Source organism: Dipodomys spectabilis, unplaced genomic scaffold, assembly GCF_019054845.1.
Source record: "Dipodomys spectabilis isolate Male_0828 unplaced genomic scaffold, ASM1905484v1 ptg000108l, whole genome shotgun sequence".
Classification (NCBI taxonomy): domain Eukaryota; kingdom Metazoa; phylum Chordata; class Mammalia; order Rodentia; family Heteromyidae; genus Dipodomys; species Dipodomys spectabilis.
The window spans coordinates 20022842-20042171 of NW_024870785.1; the positions used below are offsets into that span (position 1 = coordinate 20022842).

The 19330-nt window shown below is 41.6% G+C and overlaps 1 protein-coding gene across 1 annotated transcript in view; it reads right to left on the reverse strand.

Moving 5' to 3' along the window:
• Window positions 1–214: 214 nt before the first annotated feature.
• Window positions 215–19330, reverse strand: part of Iqch (IQ motif containing H) — a 219227-nt gene continuing 200111 nt past the window's right edge. Inside the window, exons 17-19 of the mRNA XM_042687745.1 lie at window positions 11513–11574; window positions 9152–9260; window positions 215–502 (exon numbers count right to left, since the gene is read on the reverse strand). Of these exons, the coding sequence (XP_042543679.1) occupies window positions 398–502; window positions 9152–9260; window positions 11513–11574 (276 nt within the window). The 3' untranslated portion in view covers window positions 215–397. The remainder of the gene's footprint in view (window positions 503–9151; window positions 9261–11512; window positions 11575–19330) is intronic.

The following is a 19330-nucleotide window of genomic DNA, read 5'->3' on the forward strand; positions in this document are numbered from 1 at the left end:
ATACGGGAGTTAATTACTCTTTGGAACAGGAGAAATATTTGTAGAACAAATGAAGGCTCCACAATCCTGAAGTGTATAGAGGAGTACATGCAGAAGTGATATCAAGAAGACATGACATTCTTCTTTTAACAGATTACCTTTTCCTTAATTTGAGAAGAAGAGCTGGTTTAGCACTATTAAGTAAAACCACCAATAGGTTTTGATTTAATGAGTAACATAAGATCTCTTAATCAATTGTAAAAAGAAAATTACAGTGTAATATAATTCATCTGGATTCACCTCTTAACAAACAAGGCAAATTAATTTCTCCTACTTTTATTCCTAAAAGCAAAAGAAATCTTGCTCTTTCTTGCTCTAGACAGGGATCTAAAATTGTAAGCTATTTCAGGATTACTTATCAAGCATGGATTGCTTTTTTATCATCTTTGGACTGTAGCTCTTCAAATCTTATTTTGTTTTCTTCTGTTACTCCTAGGATGGTTTCAACATCATGAATGGTGGTCTGTAAATAACAAAAACAATATTCATTATTTGAAGACCTCTTATGACCTCCAATCCCCAAGCATTCATGGCTCCTTACTAGAGCTTACTATGGTATCTGTAAATTCTACTCAACAGTAAGTTTCACTGACTGAGTCGCCATCTATAAATTATTGGCTACCAGTCTTGCTGAAGTGAGTAAAAATATTAAGAGAAATCACTTGGAAACCATCCTAGAATTTGTATGTCTATGAAGCCCAATAATAAAAGCATTAGGCTTCTAATTTGTGTATCTTTAATGTTTTATTTCATTTTTCTATTAATTCAATTTTGCTGTATTTTACACAAGTGTTTAGATCCATGATAGATTAGAAACAAAACAAGTTCTTCACCACAGATAATTTGGGACATCTTAAAATGAGGACCAATCCATTGAAGGGGATGTTTATTTCCATTAGTTTCTGAGAAGAAAAAGGACATTTTCCCATTTTACTTTATTTTCCTTTCAGGAAAAATTCACATAATACCCTTTTAAATGTACAACAGAATGGTTTTTAGAACATGCATAAGCAGCTGGGTGCCAGTGGTTCAAACCTATAATCCTAGCTACTCAGGAGGCTGAGTATGAGCAGCACAGTTAAAGCCAGCCCAGGAAGGAAAGTCTGTGAGATTCATTCCTAACCAGCAAAAATCCAGAAATGAAGGTGTGTGGCTAAAGTAGTAGAGCACCAGTGTTGAGTGAAAAATCTAGGGACAACACTCTGGCCCTTAGTTCAAGCCCTACTACTGGAAGAAACAAAGAAAGAAAGAAGGAAGGAAGGGAGGGAAGGAGGAAAGAAGGGAAAAAAGAGGAAGGAGGGAAAGGAAGGAAAGAAGGAAGAAAGGAAGGAAGGAAGGAAGGAAGGAAAAAGATTCCTAGGCAACCACCATCACTATGTAATTCCAAAACATTTTTATTACCTCAAATCATGTTGAACCATTAGCCATCATTCTCCATTTCTCTAACCCTACAACCATTAATTTACCTTCTGTCTCTGTGGATTTTTCTGTTTGCACATTTCATATAAATGAGGTTATGCAGTGTTCTTTGGTGATTGGCTTCTTTACCTCCTATAATGTTTCCAATGTCCATTCATGCTGTAACAATAGTACTACAAAGGGTACTTCATTGCCATTTTTTATGGCTGAGCAATATTCCATTGCAAGAATATTATCCGTATAATATTATGGAATTCAACTATTTCCCAGTTGATAGACATTTTGGTTATTTATACTTTTTGGCTATTATGAATCATGCTTCAATGAACAGAACTGTGTGTACATATATGCTTTAAATTCTTTTGTGTGTGAATTGCTGAATCATATGGTAATTTGGAATTGGTAAACTTCACAAAGCTATTGCATTCCAACTAGTAATGCATGAGAGTTCCAGCTCCTATTTCCTCTATATCCTTAATACTTATTATTGTCTTCCTTTTCCATAAGTCATTTTAGTGGGGGAAATGGTGTCTCATGGTTTGGATGTGCTTTTCCCTAATGATTTATGATGTTAACCATTAGTTCACATACTTACTGGCCAATTATATATCTTCTTTGGAGAAATGTCTATTCAAATCTTTGGCTTAATTTTTTTTTTTTTTTGTCATGAGGCTTGAACTCTGTGCCTGAGCGCTGTCCCTGAGCTCTTCAGCTCAAGGCAAGCACTCTACCACTTGAGCCACAGTACCACTTCCTTTTTTGTGTGTGGGTGTGTGGTTTATTGGAGATCAGAGTTTCACAGCCTTTCCTGCCTGGGCTGGCTTTGAACCGTGATCCTCAGATCTCTGTCTCCTGAATAGCTAGGATTATAGGCGTGAGCCACTGGCGCTCGGCCCTTTGTTTAAATTTCAACTGAGTTATCTGTTTTTCTACTCTTGAGTTGTAAGTACTTGATATATTCTGGGTATTAGAACTTTTCAGTTATGGGGCTGGGGAGGTGGTTCAGTGGTAGAGCGCTTGTCTTGCATGCCTGAGGCCCTGGGTTCGATTCCTCAGCACATAAGCAAAAAAGAAAAAAAGTCGGAAGTGGCGCTGTGGCTCAAGTGGTAGAGTGCTAGCCTTAAGCTGAAGAGCTGAGGGACAGTGCCCAGGCCCAGAGTTCAGGCCCCACGACCGGATCCCCCCCCCAAAAAAAGAACTTTTCAGTTATGTAATTTGCAAATAATTTATTCCATTCTATAGATGGTTCTTTTGAATTTATAATGTGGGTTTTTTTTTCATGGAATCCAACTTATTTTCACCATGGTTGCTTGTGAGGCATCATAACTCAGAGACCATTGCTAATCCAAGGCCAGGAAGACTCAACACCTGTGCTTTCTTCAATGTTATAAAACATTTGCTGTTTTAGTTCTTAATTTTAGTTCATTGATCCATTTTGACTTAATTTTTATACATGTTGTCGGGTAGGAATCCTACTTCATAATTTATGTGTGAATATTCATTTCTTCTACCTTTTTTAAATTAAGAAAACTTATTCTTTCCCCACAGAATAATTTTAGCCCCCTTGTTGAAAATCCCTTGGTCATAATGTATAGATTTATTTCTGGTCTTTCCATTGTATGACTGTCTACCTGCCTATTCTTATGCCAGTACCACACTGTTTTGAGTGTTGTCGCTCTGCAGTAAGTTTTGAAATGGAGAAATATGAATCCTCCAACTTCATCCCTCCCCCAAGGTTACTTGGACAATTTTGAGTTCTTTACTTGTCCACATAAATTTTAGGATCATCCTGACAACTCTTCCAAAAAAAAAAATCCAGATGTGGCTGGATAGGAAGTTAACTGGATGGAGAGATCACTTTGAGGAGTACATAGTCTTAGCAATGTTTAGACTTCCAAACTATGGGCATGGACAGTCTCTGCATTTATTTAGATCTTCTCTAACCTCTTAACAATGTCTTATAATTTTTAGTGCATCAATATTGTATTTCTTCTCTTAAATTTATCTGTCTTTAAACTGTGTTGATGCTATTGTAACTTTGTGTGTATGTGCCAGTATACCTTGCTTTTTCATTTATAGCTGGTGTTCTGCCACTCAAACCACACCTCTGGTCTACATTCTTTGCCAGTTCATTGAAGATAGAGTGTCTCAAACTTGCCTTTCCAGGATGGCTTCAAATCTCAATCCTCAGATCTCAGCTTCTGGAGTGGCTAGGATCAGAAGCATGAGCTACTGACTCCCACCTTGATAGTGATTTGAATTTCTTTGCATTTTATTTTTAGATTTTTTTTTCATTCTTACTATAAATACAATTGATTTTTATGTAGCGATCATATGTCTTGCAACTTTTCTTAACTTGTTAATAGATTGTCATAGATTATTGGTGGCTTCATTAGGATCCTCTACATACTGAGTGCTCACAACCGTTCCCCAGCTAGTCTTTCTCCGAAGCCAGCCGGGAGGCTCCTGGTGAAGTGCTCATCAGCACTCCTGCATACTGACCCCAGCTCCTGGAGCATGGCCAAAACTACTCCTGCTAGTTGAACTCATATTCAGAAGTCAAACTGACCAATAGGTCCTGGGTGGATTCTGACTCAGGGTGAGAGATGATAAAAGGAAAATCCCTTCTACCCCATCAGCCAAAACTGACTGATTTCCAGGTCCCACTACTTACTCTTTTGAGTGGCTTTTTTTCTTTCACCTTACAATTAATTTCCTCTTTTGTTCAAGTTTTCCACTGTTCATAGCTTTATTTGTATACTCTTCCAGAGAGGAAGGATCTATTCACTTGCAATATGGTCTCAGGGCAGAAACTTATTCAAGAAATCACGGTGGGCCAGATGCCGGTGGCTCACACCTGTAATCCTAGCTACTAAGGAGGCTGAGGATTGAGGTTCAAAGCCAGCCCGGGCAGGAAAGTCTGTGAGACTCTTATCTCCAATTAACCACCAGAAAACCAGAAGTGGCGCTGTGGCTCAAAATGGTGGTAGAGCCTTAGCCTTAAGCACAAAAGCAAGCCCTATGACTGACAAAAGAAAAAAAAAAACCCAAAAACCAAGGAAAAAAAAAAGAAGAGATCACATGCATGACAGGAAGCCAGAGTGTGGATAGAGCCAGTCTGTTTTTATGACAACCCTCTTGTAAGAACTACACAGGGTCTCAGGAGAACTACCCCAATCTCTTTCAAAGTGCTGCTCCTGCGACTTCCCACTCAGCTCTACTTTCTCAAAGATTCCAACTCTCACTGGGGAACTGGTGGCCAAACTTCCAACACATAAGCCTTTGGGGAACTATGTCCAAACCATTGCAAATCCCTTTGTATCAGTCAATTTTGACTTATTGGTATATTTTTTAAAAATTGGGCTCTCAATTACACTGAAGGAAGAACAATGATCATTCTCCCAGCAAGTTAGATCACGTTGAGGAGTAAAACATTGTTCTCATGGTATTGTTCACTCAAGCTCTAGCCTGAGTCAAAAACATAATAAAATTATATTTGTTTGCTTGTTTGTTTTTGTTAGATCCACCAGTAAAAAGCCCTGTGCAAGTCCCTGTCCATACAGATCCAAGGCTTCCCTACTACTAGATTCATCTTGGCACATAGAGCACCACCAGCCTAATCAGCCTTCTCAGTCCGGAATCTACCAGACCAGACAAACCAACTTGGATCCATGCAGTCCCCCTCATGTCACAGAAAGCCAGACGCTAAGGATATTGAGGGCAGAAACAACAGCATCAGCCATCCTATCCACCCCAAACAAGTAACATCGAACTCGTTTCCTCTTGGTTTAGGAACAGCAGCCCTGCCAGACTAGCCCCTGCCTCATCAGATATTGACAACCTAAAATACCAATATGGCGGATCTTCCAACTTGGAGTCCTTGCAGGACCACATGCATTGTAACATCTTGTATCTACTGTCCCACACTTGTGCCTGAGGCAGGGACTAGAGATGGGACATGTGCTCAGGCCCTGCCTGCTTCTGGTTTACAAATCTGTGGCTAATATAAATACCATCTAAGCTAACTCCTAAAATAACACCTGTGCCCAGGTTCGAAATTGTACCCCAAACTGCTAGAGCGGAAGAAGGGCAACTTTACTTGGGCCAACTATGAACGCATCTTATATGTGAAGGGCCACATTTCCTTACCTAATGCCTGGTTTTTACCTGTAATAATTAACTACAACCCTGACAATCTGCGTCATAACGCCCAGTGCTGCCTAAGCCATCTAGCTGTTGTACCACTCCACAAAGAGCTTTTCCAGCCTCAACAACAAGAAGTCTAGTGCTGGATAAAAACTGTGCATTGCCTTCACTTTTTCCTTGCTTGGGATATCAGGGCTGGTGGTAGGAGCCTATAAGGGTGTTATATATTTGGCATGCATAGTGGCAAAAGATATTGGCTACACCTCCTCTGCCAATGCACTGCTATCCACCGCCTTGATTACTCTTAATCCACTACGAAGGGTGCAGGGAGATCAAAAAAACCTGTGCTGCTTATCTAACTGATAGCAGCGATGCCATCAAAAAACAAGTCAAACATCTCAGAAAACTCAAAAAAAAAAAAATCCAGCAGAATGAAGGGGGATGGGACCTATTCGGGCAGCTTACTCCCTGGTACATACCTATCTTGGGTCCCTTAACTGCAACGTTTTGCCTAATACTAATATTGCCTTGCCTGCTCGGGTACATGCAGAATATCCTCATGGAAAAGAAGAGACATCACCAATTAGTCCATCAGTCAAATGCTCCTAGGAGGGTATCGCCATTGACCATCTCACCCCCTTTTCAGCAGGAAGCAGCTCCAGAAAAAACCTTTGCCCATGCTCCCAACCTGGTGCCCTCATTCAATTATTAAATCAAAGAGTTGGGAATGTTAGCCCAATGAGCTCCCTTCCCATAGCTTAACATGCTCCTTCCCCATTCCACAGCTTGGCATGCTCCCTTCCTAGGCAACACTAGGCCCATTTATTAAAGGCAGTAAATAAATCAGCCTCCAACCCCCCCTTTGCCTTGAGATGGCACTCCTCTGGGACAGCTACCACCATATAAGGGAGCAAGAGCCCCTTAGAATGACCTTCAGGTCTGGGCAGCTGCAGGGCCCCTTCTCTACTACTTGGACAGCAGCCATAAATCCTAGTCTGTCATGATGAAGCCCCTGGTCCTCAGGTCTACACCAGGGTTTCTACCTCCTAGCCCCTTCTAGTCCCTCTTAGGCTCAGTAGGTCATATAGGGCACCTCAGACAATAGCTGGCACTTCTTCTCACTCCTCTCTTGTGAGAAGGGGTCTTGCCTGTCCCTTTGCTGGCAATAAACTTTTCTTTGTTCTTTGTACCTGGATGTCTGCGTGGTTTTCTGACAAAAGCCTAATAATCTTTTTGTTTTTGTTGTTGTTGTTGGTTGTGGGGCTTGAACTCTGGGCCTGAGCACTATCCCTCAGCTCTTCAGCTCAAGGCAGGTGCTTTACCACTTGAGCCACAGAGCCACTTCCGGTTTTCTGGTGTTTGGTTGGAGATAAAAGTCTCATGGACTTTCCTGCCCAGGCTGGCTTTGAACCATGATCCTCAGATCTCAGCCTCCTGAGTAACTAGGATTACAGGTATGAGATACCTGTGCCCGGCTTAAAATTATGTTGTTGTTGTTGTTTTTAAACAAGATTTTGTTGGGTTTTCTGTTTCAGATGGAAAATTATATGTGATTTCCAGTGAGTCCTTTCAGTTACTTGCCTTAATGAAGCATGCTGAAGGTGATGCTGGGAATCAGATCTATATATGATCAATATCAAGCCATCAGCTCTGTTCAGCCAGTATCTCAAAAAGTCTCATGCATTGCTGGTGCTGTGGCTCACAATGGTAACCCTAGCTACTCAGGAGGCTGAGATCTGAGGACTGCAGTTAAACATCAGCCCAAAGAAGAAAATCCATGAGTCTCTTATCTTCAGTTAGGCAGCAAAAAGGCAGAAACAGAGGTGTGGCTCAAGTTGCAGAGTGCTAGCCTTGAGCACAAAAGCTCAGGGACAATGCCCAGGCCTTGAGTTCAAGCCCAGGACAGGAACACACACACACACACACACACACACACACACACACACACACACACACACACACGCATGCACACACACATGTCCCATATGCGCCCTATCTCTGTATTCTAGAATTACACATAACAATATTTTACTGACCAAGATTTTTTTTCATGATTTGAGGGCTTGAACTCATGGCCTCAAACTTGCTCATTTGGTTCTCTATCACTTGAGCTCTGCCTCCAGTCCAGATTTTTGTTGGTTATTTTAGAAATGGTATTTCTTAGCCCTTTGGGCTAGAATTACAGGCATGAATCACTGACATTTGGCAGGACTAAAAATCGTTAGAGGCCATACAGAGACTTCAAAAATGTGAAGCTGAGTGCAAGAGGTCCTATCTGCAATCAGGAGTCTGAGATTGGGAGGAACATAGTTTAAGGCTAGCCCTATCTCTCCCCCTCCCCCCCCCAAAAAAGGTTTCAAAATCAGGTACTGGTAGATCATGCTTGGAATCTTAACTACTCAGGAGGTTGAGATCTGAGGATCACGGTTCAAAGCCAGCCTGTGCAGGAAAGTCCATGAGACCCTTGTCTCCAATTAACCAACAGAAAACGGGAAGTGGGGCTGTGTCACAAATTGGTAGGAGCAGAAAGAGCTTAGGCACAGTAGCCAGGCTCTGAGTTCAAGCCCTGTGGCTGACAAGAAAAAAAGTTTAAGATTCATCATCTCAAGCAAATATAAAGCTGGGCATGGTGGCCTGGTAGCCCATACCTGTTATCCCAGCCATGAAGGCCAAAAAAGAAAAAAAAAGGAGGAGGATCCTGGTCTAGATCCTCTTAGCCAAAAATGTGAGACTATATTTAAAAAATAACGATACTAAAAAAATGGAAAGTGTGGCTCAAGTGGCAGAGCACCCGTCTATACTTTGGAGAAATGGAATGGAGTGGATGTCCACACACATGCTGGAATTTTTCTCTGCTTCTTAGCACACATTACCCTTCTTTTTTTTTTGGGTCCGGTCGTGGGGCCTGAACTCTGGGCCTGGGCACTGTCCCTCAGCTCTTCAGCTTAAGGCTGGCACTCTACCACTTGAGCCACAGTACCACTTCCGGCTTTTTTCTTATGTGGTGCTGAGGAATCGAACCCAGGGCCTCGAGCATGCAAGGCAAGTGCTCTACCACTGAGCCAACTTCCCATCCCCACATTACCCTTCTTGAGCCTTATCTTCTGTGATTCTAGAAACTGAGGCTCCACAGGAGTCACTAGCCAGACACACTATTATCTGAAATATAGATAGGTAACATTCACAAATTTTGGTTGTGACAGTCTCTGTGTTGGTTCCAAGATGACATGGCAGCTTCACTTCCAACATCAGAAAGCTCTGGTCTTACAAGCTTAGGGTTTGAACATGGCAGCAAGTTAAAACAAGTTTCCTATATTTCAAAGAAAAAGTTTCAAACTATTAAATTTAACTAACGGGTTTAGTGGGGACCTTACAAAACTGACCCTGCACATTGTAAAATATGTGCTGCTTAGAAAAAAAAAAAAGAAAGAAAGAAAAGAAAGGAAAGGAAAGGAAAGATGGTTTAGCACTTGTTTACAATACAGCATGAGGTATTTTCAGGCCTCTCTAGAAATTAACCAGAATCGTTAGTTAATTAACACCTCACCTTAAAATTGGTCTCGCCTTGCATATTAGGTGCTGATATCTCTTGATGGATGATGAAGAGATTGCGGGCAAAGGTCATGAGGACCCCCTGGAGATCCACACCGATTGTTCTGTTAATGATATCCAAACAAATGAGTTTACCAATGAGTCCCCTTACAGGCTTAAAAACAATTCGCCCTCTCATTTGTGCTTCTGCTGATGGAATTTAATGAGTATTTTCAATCTCACAAGGTGGCAATCTTCAGGGAGATATGAAAGATGAGGCTCCATTTTAACTTGTCAACAAAAAGGATTTGCGTAATAAATATTTTTTATTAATCAACAGCAGAATAAAGCAATAGCTTCAGTCATTTCTTTGCAAAACGGCCTACTTCTGAGCCAGTGGTATTCACTTCCTTTTTTTTTTTTTTTTTTTAAACTGTTTTACGTTCCTGGAAGAGAATTATTGCTGTCATTCATGCCTTGTCATTCATTTCCTTCTCCACATTTGTAGCTCTCTGGACCCTGGAGACTTTGGTTCGGGGTTTATTTTCTGTTTCATGTGTACAAGAAATATTCCTGTCACTTATGACAGTGCCCTGCTCAGGTTCAATGACAGTGAACCCCAATCCTGAAGAAGCCTCTATATATAGCTGAACCTTACTTTCAGAAGAGTTTAGAGACAAACCATCTTGTAGAATGATAAAGTGACTGGTGAACACTCCCAAACAACTAGGTTATTTCTTTTTTTTTTTTTCCTTTTCTTTTGTTTTTGTGCCTGTCCTGGGGCTTGAACTCAGAAGCTGTCCCTGTGTTTTTGTGTTCAAGGCTGGTACACATCACTGGAGCCACAGCTCCAATAACAGTTTCCTCCCGCCCCCAAGTTTGTTGTTGTTTTGTGTTTTTTGGTAGTGGTGGTTATTTGGAGGCAAGAATCTCACGGACTTTCTGCCTGGGATGGTTTTGAACTGCTATCCTCAGCTCTCAGCCTACTGAGTTGCTAGGATTACAATTGTGAGCCACTGGCACCCAGCTATTTCATATTTCAATTTGGAAATTCCAGAGCATTTTTCTAGCTATTTTTTAAAACTTTCTTTGTCAAAGGAAAACTAGAAGGTTAAGTAAATGGATTCATTTATAATAATTGTTCTGTCTTGAGAGAGTGAATATAAAGAGCTGCCCCTAAAGGCAGCTAAAAGAAAATGCAATGAAAAAACAAAAACAAACAAAGAAACAGCCTTCCTCCAAACTTGGGATTTTTTTTTTCTTTCATGTTAAATAAGTTCCCTTAAGACGAAGGTTTGGATCAGTTTGGAATGAACCAAAGAGCGAATTCTTAGGTTTAAGTCAGGGTGACACTGCCTAAAAGCTTCCCACTCACTAAGACAAGCGACAACTCTTACTCCTGCCACTGACAGGTTTTCAGGAATCGACTTAAATTTTCTGGGTCTTTTTTGTTTTTGTTCATGGGGCCTGAACTTTGGGCCTGTGTACTGTCCCTCAGCTCTTCAGCAAAAGGCTAGCGCTCTACCACGTGAGCCACACAGCACCATTTCCAGCTTTTTCTGCTTGTGTGGTGCTGAGGAATTGAACCCAGGGCCTCATGCATGCAAGGCAAGCGCTCTACCACTGAGCCACCTTCCTAGACCTGCCTTTCTTCTTCTTCTTCTTTTTAATCCCTGAAATAAAGGAATTGGACTGCATTAGTGCTTCTGAACTTTTTGAGATAAACATTCCCCAAATCTAGGCATGACACTACTTTGAGCTGCTAAGCAGCAGTGTCTCTGCTTTTATGAAAATAAATAATAAGACAAAGACAACTTCAGAGCTGTAATTTTGAACAGACATTTGTGTTTCATTATCACAGGGTCAGAATCCAGGATCTTTGGTTTGGGGGTCCAGGAATATTTCATTTCACTTATGTACATATGTATGTATTACTCAAAATTGTGTTGTATTATTCTCATATAAACATCATAAGGAGAATGCGTTCCAGCTGGAGCTGGGTCTGACTCTGCCTCCCAGAGGAACAGCTTTCCAAATCATTAGAACACTTTTCTAATCGTGCCAGAATGATAACTGGCTTTCCACAATTGGGACTGAAGTGGCTGTCAGTCAAATTTGTTATACTTGGTATGTATATGCTGTTGAATAGAATAGATTAAGTGTAGACTCTTACCTGACAATTTTGGATAATTACAAATTATAAGCCCAGACCAACACATCTAAAGCCTCTGTACAAAATACCTGAAGGTGTAGGTAAACCAAGACAGGCTTTCCATCTTAGATCAGCATTGTAATTAAAATACATGAAATACCATGACTCCCACTGTAGTTTATTTGTTTACCTTATTATTATCTCATAGATACACATCATACTTACAACATGCCCATCTGGTTTCTCTTCAGGTGTTCATATAGGACAAACACAGTTCCTTTTTTGTCCTGCAAGAGTTGAGGGGGGGAGGGAGAAAAGAAATAGCACGTTATCTAGAAAGCAAAGTAAAGAAAATATATTTAGCTAAGTGTATTTCTAAGACTGATTTGAATTGAGATGTAGAGGTCCCTTCAAACACAGTGAGATGCATGTTTGTACCTGCTATCTTTGGAGCACAGAGGAGGTATGTTTTTTTCTTGTGGCTGTGTGCCAGAAATTGGGCTTGAACTTAGAGCTTGAGCACTGATCCTAAGCATTTTTTGCTCAAGGCTGGCACCACTCTGCCACTTGAGCCATACCTCCACTTCTGGTTTTTGGTGGTTAATTGGAGATAAGAAACTCACAACCGAGCGCTGGTGGCTCACACCTGTTATCCTAGCTACTTAGGAGGCTGAGGATCAAGGTTTGCAGCCAGCCTGAGCAGGAAAGTCCATGAGACTCTTATCGCCAACTAACTACCAGAACACCGTTAAGTGGCACTGTGGCTGGCTCTGGCCTTGGGCTGAAGAGCTGAGGGACAGCACCTAGGCCCAGAGTTCAAGCTCCACAACAGACAAAAAAATAAATTATGTAGAAATAATTTTTACTTGGATGGAAAATCAGATGTTGTCTCTAGCACACCCTAGAGCCTCATCAATGGATTCTAAGGTTCATATTGAACAACTCTGTATGTTGGTACATATTGGGATGCGTAGACACAGTCTGCCTAGTTTGATGGAAGTTCAGTTCCGTTCCCTCCCTTGATTTCCTGTGAAAAATCTGCTTACTTTCTTTGCATATTTATTTCAATTTTGTGTGTGTGTGTATGCCAGTCCTGGGGCTTAAACTCAGGGTCTGGGCACTGTTTCTGAATTATTTTTCTTCAAGACTAACATTCTGCCACTAGAGCTACAGTTCTACTTCTGGGTTTTTAGTAGTCAATTGCAGATGAGAGTCTTATAAACTTTATTGCCTAAGATGGTTTCAAACTCAGATCTCAGCCTCCTGAGTAGGTAGGATTATAGTCATGAGCCACAGGTGCCTGGCTTTTTCAATATTCCTGATGTATAAAAATGTCTGATTTTTGGATTCTCTTCTGAACTGGTGATAATATCTTCCTCATTCCCTTTATTAAGTAAAATCTCAAACATGTTTATTTTTATGTATGTATGTGATATGGCTTTACCTTGTTTTGAACTTGTATTTTAATAGTTATCCCTAAATAAACAAGAAGTTGCTCTACAGTTGTCCAATAATAGAAATGACAGACCTGTAAAGTTGTGAACTCCTCATTACTGGAAGTCCACAATGGAAAGCTATAGATAAGTTGGAGGTTTGGGTGAAAGAAATCACATGGCACAATTCTATGATGTTAGTGGTTAACTGCCCCCTTAGTTCTACCCCACTGGGCTAGAACTAAGGCCCTTAATACTGCCTCTTCATGTTAGAACCATCTGGGTGCTTTAAAAATAGAATATCTTTAAAAATAGAATGCCAGTGGGTCACTCCTGTAATCCTAGCTATATAGGAGGCTGAAATCTCAGGACTGTGGGTGGAAGCGAGCTTGAACAAAAAGTCTGTAAGACTCTTAGCTTCAATTAACCACCAAAAAGCTGGAAGTGGAGCCAGTATGGCTCAAGTGGTAGAGTGCAAATCTTGAGAAAAACGTTCAAGGATAGGGCCCAGACCTTGAGTTCAAGCTCCAGGATTGGCACAAAAAAAGAAAATAGGTTGCTTGGATCCCACCTCCAGGGATACCAGTTTATGTGGTCTACACTGGGTCCTGAGCATTGGGTTGTGTTGGAGCTGGAGGTAGAAGAAAAGAAAAACCAGCAATCAGATCCTGTTTTTAATGAAGTTCTGGTATTAATTACAGATTTCTTAAAGTATTAAACGTTATTTATCTGTATTGCTGAGTTGTTTTTTTTTGTTGTTTGTTTTTATTGTCGGTCATGGGGCTTGAACCTTGGGACTTGGGCGCTGTCCCTCAGCTCTTCAGCTCAAGGCTAGCATTCTACCACTTGAGCCACAGCGCCACTTCCGGCCTTTTCTGCTTATGTGGTGCAGGGCCTCAAGCATGCAAGGCAAGCACTCTACCACTGAGCCACCTTCCCAGCCCAATTGCTGAGTTTTGTGTGTGTGTGTGTGTGTGTGTGTGTGTGTGTGCTTTCTTAAATTTTGTGTTTAGCATGAGTGCCTCACTGCCTCTCCCTAACTTATGGGCATCTATCCTCACTCAGGGTATCCAAATGAGTAGCCAGGGCTGAGAACTGCCAAATAGGTCTTTGAGAGTCTCCTCCCCCTGCCCCCTCCTCTCTCTCTCTCTCTCTCTCTCTCTCTCTCTCTCTCTGTCATTTCTCTATACCATTGTGATTTGGATTTGAACTCAGGACCTGTCATGTTTTTTTTTGGGGGGGGGGGGGGTCTGGTCGTGGGGCCTGAACTCTGGGCCTGGGTGCTGTCCCTCAGCTCTTCAGCTCAAGGCTAGCGCTCTACCACTTGAGCCACAGCGCCACTTCCAGCTTTTTTTTCTGCTTATGTGGTGCTGAGGAATCGAACCCAGGGCCTCATGCATGCAAGGCAAGCACTCTACCACTGAGCCACCTTCCCAGCCCCACGGGACCTGTTAAAAGGTACTCCACCACTCAAACTTATGACCCATTCCCCCTTTTTAAAAACTTTTTAGTAAAAAAATGTAGGTATCCTGTTTTCATTCAGAGCAGTATTTAGACTCTGATCCTCCTATCTCCAGCTGCCAGTGTAGCTGTGATTACAGCAGTATAAACAATAAGCTGGACTTACTGACTCAGATGGGCTGTGATCTCAAATCCTGATTCTCCCAATCTCTGCCTCTTGAGTAGCTAAGAATATAGGTCTGAACCATCATGTCCATCTTGTGTCCATTTTGTCTTTGCAATCTAATATGGTAGCCCCTAGCCATATGAGGCTAAAGAAAGCTTGAAACAGTAGCAGTCCAAATTGAAATGTAACTTTCAAAGACTTGAAATTTATAAACTACAGCCAATTGTAATTATTTCAAATTAATATAATGCTTACACTAATTAGGTTAAATGAAATGAAAACTTCATTTCATTATGGTGAAATAAAAATGTGCCATTTACCTATTCTCTGAGAAAATTTGCTCTGTGAAAATTTTAAATTAATGTGGCTTACATTTGGTCTTGGATGGTGCCATTCTAGGGTTCTGTTATTAATATAGCAAATCACTTCTAATAAGTGGTTCTCATTTCAGAATTTTATTTTTCCCTTTGTTCAGATAACTCTGTATGGTGAAAGAGCATCAGTGATTATCTGGAATCTAATCCCCATATGAAGTTTCACCGCTATGTCACTCTAAGGGCCTGTGAACACATTATTGCATTCTTCTCCCTTCTGGGAACAGAATTCTTGAGTGAAAGGGATTTTTTTTTTCCAGTAGTTTAAAATTTCAATCCAATTGTCTCCTACCCTTTATAGATTCTGCTGAAAAGTCTGCTATCAGTCTTATTGCATGTTTCTGAATAGTGTCTTTTTTTCTTCTTCTTTTTTTTTCTGTCGGTCATGGGGCTTGAACTCTGGGCCTGAACACTGTCAAGGCTAGCACTCTACCATGTGAGCCACTGTGCCAGTTCTGTTTTTCTGAGTGGTTTATTGGAGATAAGAGTCTCACAGATTTCTTGCCCGGGCTGGCTTTGAACCATGATCCTCAGATCTCAGCCTCCTGAGTAGCTAGGATAACAGGCATGAGCCGCCAGCTCCTGCTTTCTTTTCTTTTTTAAGTTGCTTTTAAGGTTTTCCTATTCTATTTAATTTTTTAATTTATTTTTATTTTTGTCAGTTATGGGACTTCAACTCTGGGCCTGGGTGCTGTCCCTGAGCTCTTCAGCTCAAGGTCAGCATTCTACCACTTGAGCCACAGCACCACTTTTGGTTTTCTGGTGGTTCATTGGTAATAAGAGTCTCACAGACTTTCCTGCCTGGTCTGGCTTTGAACTATGATCCTCAGGTCTCAACTTACTAAGTAGCTAGGATTACAGGCATGAACCCACTGGCGCCTGGCCTATTTAATTTTTTGTGTGTGCCAGTTCTGAGGCTCGAACTCAGGGCCTGGGCACTATCTCTGAGCTTTTTTTGCTGAAGGCAAGGGTTCTACCACCTCAGCCACACCTTTACTTTAAGTTTTTTGGTTTTTTTCTGTGCTTAATTGGAGATAAGTGTCTCATGGCCTCTCTTGCCTCAGCTGGCTTTGAACACCATCGTCAGATCTACCTCCTGAGTAGCTAGGATTACAGGTATGAGCCACTGGTGATTGGCTTGTGATAATTTTTAAAACCAGGTTCTTGGTTGTTTTCCACAGTATAAATCTGCATTAGAGTGCATCCTCTATTTCCCTTGGGTTGGCAAGTGTCTCTGATCACTGTTGTTAACCTCAGGGATCTGACCAAAGGGTATACTCAGTCTCAGCCAGTTTCCAGTGCAGGAAAAAGGATGTGGATTTGAAAGGTTCTGCCTAGGAAAAACATATGTCAACTCTGCTCATATGTTACTGACCAAGCTACGTGGCCATGCCTAACTCTAGGGGGAGGGCTAAGGATGTGTCATTCTGTTATGCATTTGGAAGGAGAGACAGAGTATTTGTGAACATCCCTAATGCTTCCCACAATGGCGACATCCTGATCAGAATGGATGATTGCTGGTGGTTGTGGAGCCATTCAACAGCCCAGCCCGGCCCCACACTGTCGCACGCAGGAAGTATGATGCCTTCCTCCATATGGCTTTCATTACAACTTCATTTCATTAGGAAACCAGTGGGGGGATTCTGTAGCTTTATGGAAATACCAGGGTTGAGATCCACCAACTTGTTCACAAACTCAGCAACACTTCCTTCCAATATTCATTAAGGAAAAACAGCCACAGGCCGATCTGTTTCCCCTCCTCCACTTTCCCCTGCGACTTTGGACAGGAAACATTGTTTGAAATTCTATGATAATAATGGGAAGAAAAATAATAAATAACAACAATAGAGGGGGCTTTCTTTGCTGAGTGATGTATTGCTAATGTTGCTTTTATTAGCTGGAAAAATCACCCATTTTAAATTTAACCATTGACAACAGGCAGCAGAGCATATAGTGGAATTTAGGTAAATATTTGCTCTTTTAGATTTAATATAACCCCAAAGGCAATGAAATTTTAAAGAGGTGAATGGTTGTGGGTTGCGCACGCGCGTGTGTGTGTGTGTGTGTGTGTGTGTGTGCGCTAGTACTGAGGCTTGAGCTTACAGCCTGGATTCTATCCCTTAGCTTTTTCACTTAAGACTGGTATTCTACCACTTGAGCCACAGCCCTACTGTCAACTTTTTGGTGCTTGATTAGAGCGTCACGGACTTTCTTGCCTGGCCTGGTTTTGAATCGAAATCTTCAGATCTCAGAGTCCTGGGTAGTTAAGATTATAGGCATGAGACACCATCTATTAGTGGGAAACTAATTGTTAAGCCTATCTCTTCCTCTTCTGTAAGGTAGAGAATTCTCAGTGGCCAGGAAAAAAAAGTTTGGTGCTTTTCCAACTGAAGAACATGTAAGGGACGTGTAGGCAGAATATTCACTTTAAAGGAATCCTAGAACTCTTGGACTGGGTCAGAGATCATATTCAATTAATGAGAGAGTCCTCAAGAGGCAGAGGTATATAGGGATACTTTGATGTAAGAGAAAGAAACATGTCTCACCTCATAGTGAAGTTCAAATGTCAGTTCCATAATATCGCTAGCTGTGTGGCCTTGGGAAATCTTCATATTGATACGCTAGAAATAACACTTCCTTACCGCACAGCATGAGGAACAAATGAGTCATTGCCAGTACACAGTAGGTACTGAATAAATGTTTTATCATCTGCCTTCTCAAGAAAGGGCAGTTAAAAACCAAGACGTTCCTCATCAGACATGGATTCCAGGTTTTAAAAATATTACAACAAATCTCAGGAAAAATAAGGCAACACTATTGCTGGAGAATCTCTATGGGGTCATAGGACTTCCTAACTTCAGATTTTTTTTTTGTCGGTCATGGGGCCTGAACTCTGGGCCTGGGCGCTGTCCCTCAGCTCTTCAGCTCAAGGCTAGCACTGTACTACTTGAGCCACAGCGCCACTTCTGGCTTTTTCTGCTTATGTGGTGCTGAGGAATCAAACTCAGGGCCTCATGCATGCAAGGCAAGCGCTCTACCACTGAGCCACCTTCCCAGCCCTCATTTCAGATTTCTATGACCTCTTTCTTTCTCCTCTTCCTCCTCTTTTTTCTCCTTTTCCTCCTCTTCCTTCCTCTCTTTCTGTCTCTGTCTCTATCTTTGTTTCTGCCCCTCTCTGATTACCCCAACTTCTTGTACAAAATGAAGCCTTCCAGTCTCTGGATCGCATCCCTTCTCACTGCTTTTGATATCCTTTTCTTCTTTGTGTTCCATTATTTTGCATTATTTTATTGCCCCCCAATCCACGTTTCTTTTTCTCCCTCATTCCCTCCTTTTACCTTTATAAACTGTTTGGCACAGCGCCTGGAGGTGAGTCTGTGAAGCACTGCCGGTTATGTATTTGGTGCCTGTCTGCCTGCCTTTCCTGTATTGAGCACCCTGGTTCTTTTTTTTTGGTCCAGTTGTGGGGCCTGAACTCTGGGCCTGGGCACTGTCCCTCAGCTCTTCAGCTCAAGGCTAGCGCTCTACCACTTGAGCCACAGCGCCACTTCTGGCTTTTTTCTTTCTTTTTTTTTTGCTTATGTGATGCTGAGGAATCGAACCCAGGGCCTCAGGCATGCAAGGCAAGCGCTCTACCACTGAGCCACCTTCCCAGCCCCAAGCACCCTGGTTCTCAGTGGACCTTCTTCCTCCATGCCATCCACCTGCTTCCCCTGAGCCAGGGTGATCTCATTTCCCAGCTAAAGTCTGCTCTGGTTAACTCAAGAAACAAAGACAGAACTTCAATCAAGTTCAAAGCTTTTAGCCCAAGAATAAATCTCCAAAAAAATGATTTCAGGCAACAGAAAGTAAGACAGCATATTTCCTTTGGACACGAGACTTTCACTGCCAACTATGCCTATTTAAAGTTTATTCTACCTTGATATTTTAGTAGAAAATAGATTCAAATGATGCTGCAGTTAGATTTAGCCACCTTGTGGTACAGTGGAAGTGTTTCAGTCTGATTGGTTTGGGACTAAAAGCAATTTAGTTCCAAAAGGATTGTGTGTCGCAGATTCAACAACTAACTTCGGGTGAATTGGTTCAATCTGGCCTTTTCATTCTTTCCTGTGTTTTATCAAATTTAATGTAATTTTCAAAGAAAATACAAACTCCATTTTATATACATTTGTAACCAGCACAAATCAGTCTAACCAAAAAGTTTCATGCAACCGTGCTCTGGAAGCGTGGTGAGGGTTGGCAGGCGTCACCCTGCCATTCTGTCAGTCTATCCCAGCTTACGCTTTAAATTCTTTTCAAGGGCCTCTAAAAATATCTGACTCTTGAAATTGTACTGGTTCTCCAGAATGAAAACTGAAATGAACAGATACTGGATGGAATCCCTACGAATCAAAACATTCAATCAACTGGCAACTGCTCAATTATTATGCCATTATATATACATTATATTTGATGTGGGAGGTGAATTTATTTTAATAGGTTTGACGTGATGTGGGATTGGGTCTTCCACAAGGAAGTGCTCATGGAGTCGCTCAGGATCTTAGGTCAGCCTTGCATAGCAGAGGTTTGAAAATCTGGGTCCAAGGGGAAAAATAAAGAATTGTTTCTC